This window comes from Neopelma chrysocephalum, unplaced genomic scaffold (assembly GCF_003984885.1).
Source record: "Neopelma chrysocephalum unplaced genomic scaffold, ASM398488v2 Primary Assembly neopelma1_96308, whole genome shotgun sequence".
Taxonomy (NCBI): domain Eukaryota; kingdom Metazoa; phylum Chordata; class Aves; order Passeriformes; family Pipridae; genus Neopelma; species Neopelma chrysocephalum.
Window position 1 is genome coordinate 1 of NW_020924956.1, and position 3,843 is coordinate 3,843.

The window sequence follows — 3,843 nt, forward strand, 5'->3', positions numbered from 1 at the left end:
GGCTGAGGGCCGTTGGGGGCCCCCGCGGCAGCCCCGGGGCTGGGGGGGTCCAAGGTGGGTTTTGGGGGGTCCCGGATTCCTGGAGATGGGATTAAGGTGATCTGGATGCGTTCGAATGAGGTTCTGGGTGGTCGAGGGTGCCCAATACCCCCCTGTTCCCGGGATTTTGTGTGTCTGGGAATGCCCAAACCCCCCTGTTCCCAGGAATTTTAGGGTCTGGGAGTGTCCTAATCCCTCTTTTCCAATGTTTTTGGGTCTGGGAGTGCCCAAACCCTTCTCTTTTCACAATTTCGGGGGCCTGGGAAAATCCTCTCTTCCAGGACATTTTTGGGTCTGGGAGAGCACAAACCCCCCTGTTCATGGGGGTTTAGGTTGCTGACATTTGAACAAACCCCCCCTTTTCCAGGATATTTGGGATCTGGTGTGTCCCTAACCCCCTTGTTCCCAGGATTTTGTGGGTCTGAGTGTGCCCAAATCCCCCTGTACCCAGGATTTCTGTAGTCTGGGAGTGTCAAAGCTGCTGTTTTCCAATATTTTGGGCTCTGGAAGTGCCCAAACCCCCCCGTCCCGACTGTTTTAAGGGTCTAGGAGAGCCCATACCCCCATGTTTCCCAAGATTTTTGGGGTCTGAATGTTTCCAACACTCCCCCCGCCCCGTTGCTGTGTTTTTTAGATGCTGATGGTGCCCAAACTGCTCTTTTATAAGATTTGAGGAACTGGGAGTGCCCAACCCCCCCGTTCTGACAATTTTAATGGTCTGGAGTACATAAACCCCTCTTTTCCCGGATTTTGTAGTTCTGGGTCAGCCCAAACTCCCATTTTCCTGGTTTATTGGGAGGCTGACATTGCCCAAATCCCCCTGTTCTCAGGAGTTTTGGAGTCTGGGTGTGTCCAAACCACCTTTCTCCAGGATTTTGTGGGTCCTGGAGTGCCCAAAACCTCCCTGTTCCCAGGATTTTGAGAGTCTGAGTGTGCCCAAACCCCCTGTTCCCAGGAGTTTTAGAGTCTGGGAGTGTCCTAACCCCTCTTTTCTGATATCTTGGGATCTGGGAGTGATCCAACCCCCCTGTCCCTGTGATTTTTATGGTCTAGGAGAGCCCATACTCCCCTGTTCCCAAGAGTTTTGGAGTCTGAAGATTCCCAACCCCCTGTTCCCGTGTTTTTCAGACACTGATGGTGCCCAAACCCCTCTTTTCCAAGATTTGAGGAGCTGAGAGTGTCCAAACCCCCCTCTTCATAAGATTTTGTGAATCTGGAGGCGTCCAATCCCCTGATTTCCATTATTTTAGGCTCTGGATGTGCCCAAACCACATTTCTCTGGGATATTCTTTATCTGGGAGTGCCCGAATCCCCCCATTCCCAGGATTTTCAGAGCCCCCCCCCCGCCCACAATAACCTGGAGTGCAGAGCACTAAGAGGCTTTACTGGGAACACTGGGAACAGCTGGTTGGGGTGGGAACAAAAGCAGGGAAGGGGGGCACAGGCGACCCCCCCAAATCAGCGCAGGGTTTGGGGGGTCCCGGCTGGGCCCGAGGCCACGGGGAGGGGCTGCGGCCGCCGGTGGCTCAGGAGCTCTGTGGGGAGAGAAAAGGGGGTGAGAGCAAAAGGGCTGGGGGGGCAGGGGGGGCCCAGAGGCTGTGGGAGAGCAAGGGGGGGGACACGACCCCCGGGGACCCCCCTTTACCTTCTCCCGCAGGTAGAAGCCGAGCCCCAGCGCCAGGAAGACCAAGCCCAAGACGAAGCCCCCGACCCCCACCAGGATCTTGCTGCGGACGGTGTCCGGTGGCATCTCTGGGGGGAGCCGGGGGGGTCAGCACCCCCAAAACCTCCCAGACACCCCACAAACCCCAGCCCAGTCTCTCCCAGCCCATGCAGGACCCTCTCAAACCTCCTCCCAGTCCCTTCCCAGCCCCTTTAGGGATCCCACAAAGCCCCTCCCAGTCTCTTTAGGACCCTCCAAGACCCCTCCCATCAGCCCCAGGACCCTCCTGTAACGCCTCCCAGTCCCTTCCCAGCCCCCTCAGGACTTCTCTGAACCCCTTCCAGTCAACCTAAGACACCCCAGCCTCCCTCCGCTCCCACCCAGGCTCCCCCAAATTCCCTCCCAGCTGCCCCCAGGACTCCCCAAAGCCCTTCTCAGCCCTCCAAGCACCCACCAACCTCCTTCTCAGCCTCTCCAGTGCCCGCCAATCTCCCTCCCAGTTGCCTCCAGACCCCCGGCCCTGTTGGCAGTGTGCCCCCGGGGCTGGGGGGGGTCGGGCCGTACCCCAGTGCCGGCTGAGGGGGTGCTCCAGGCTGACGTGCTCCACCTGGCAGCTGTAGGTGACCCCGCGCCGGGGGGGGATTTCCAGCCTCACCAGCACCTGGGAGGTCCAGTCCCCGTTGGGGACCACGTCGGTGGCCACCACGTGCTCCGGCAGCTCCTGCCCATCCTGGAACCACCTCACCTGCACCGGCGCAGGGTAGAAATCCATCACGGAGCAGAGCAGGCGGCCGGGGCCGGGCTGGGAGCTCGACGGCACCAGCGAGATGGACACGCTGGGGGGCACTGGCAGGGACGGGGGAGACACTGGGCTCAGCTGGGGGGCACTGGCAGAGACAGGGGAGGGCTTCTAGGATATTGGTAGGAATTTGGATGGCACTGGGAAGGACTGGGAATACACTGGGGTACAGGGGGAAGGGCTTGGAGGATGCTGGGGAGAGAGTTGGGAGATGTGGGAGTGAAGTGAGAACGACTGGGAATGGGCTGAGAGGGTCTGGGAATGGAGTGAGACGGACTGGGAATGAGTGGGAAGCACCGGGAATGACTGGTGTGGACTGGGAAGGAAGCGATCGGGACTGGGATGCTGTCCTGGTGAGGGAACTCTGAGCTGCGGGTCTGCCTGGCAGCTGATGAGTCATCGGAGAGACGCGCTGTGATTGGCTGAAAAGCGTGAGCTCGGTGGCCCCAGAGGGGTGGAGACGCGGGGGGAGCACTGGGAGAGACTGCGATGGAATGGGAAGTATTGGGAGGGGGCCAAAGGCTACCGGAACGGGCACAGGGAGGGCTGAGGGGTCTGGGGTGATTCCGAGGGAGGGTTTGAGGGGCTCCAGGGTCATTCCCGGGGCAGGGGCCGAGGGGACCCGCTCTGCCCCACGCTCACCTCTCCTCTCCACGCTGAACGGGCCGTAAACCTCGTAGTTGTACCGGCAGTACGTATCCGCCCGGCTCCGTTTAAACTCCAGATATTCACGGTGGCTGTTGTAGTTCCTGGCCAGGATCTCCCCAAACGGGGTGTCTCCCACAAAGACCCCCACATCGCTGTCGAAGTGCAGGAGCTGCTCCCGGTTGTAGATGTGCCTCATCACGAACCTCACCCGCTCGGTGCCATTGATGAAGTGACACTCGTACTTTCTCATCAGCTGGAACACCCCTGTGTGTGCAGGACACGGGTCAGGGGGTGCCCTGTCCCCCCCCATCATCCCCCAGCCCCCCACAGCAGGGTGGGAACTCAGGGGGCCACCCCGGACCCCCCTTTCCCACCCCCCTCTGCCCCATGGCTGCCCAAGCACCGGCTCTTGGGTGGGGGGAACCCCCCCATCAGCCCCCCGGGGATGGACAGGGGGGTTGGGGACCTCCCACTCAGGATCCGACCCCCCCAGAGCCCCAGGGAACCGCTCCAGGGCTCAAGGGACACCCAGGGACCCCCATGGCACCCCTCTGCCTGCTCTCCCACACCCCCTTGCCCCCTCTCCCACCCCTTTCCCACCGGCCCCACAATCCCCAGACCCCCCTGTGCTCCCTTTGGGGCTCCCACCCCCCTCCCACTCACTCCGGGCCTCCCGACCCCCCTCGCACTCACT

General features: G+C 61.1%; 1 protein-coding gene across 1 annotated transcript in view; it reads right to left on the reverse strand.

Annotated features, from left to right (window-relative positions):
* Window positions 1-1,524: 1,524 nt before the first annotated feature.
* LOC113981245 (class II histocompatibility antigen, B-L beta chain-like) overlaps window positions 1,525-3,843 on the reverse strand; it is a 2,649-nt gene continuing 330 nt past the window's right edge. The window contains exons 2-5 of the mRNA XM_027708549.1: window positions 3,144-3,413; window positions 2,267-2,548; window positions 1,685-1,791; window positions 1,525-1,574 (exon numbers count right to left, since the gene is read on the reverse strand). Of these exons, the coding sequence (XP_027564350.1) occupies window positions 1,566-1,574; window positions 1,685-1,791; window positions 2,267-2,548; window positions 3,144-3,413 (668 nt within the window). The 3' untranslated portion in view covers window positions 1,525-1,565. The remainder of the gene's footprint in view (window positions 1,575-1,684; window positions 1,792-2,266; window positions 2,549-3,143; window positions 3,414-3,843) is intronic.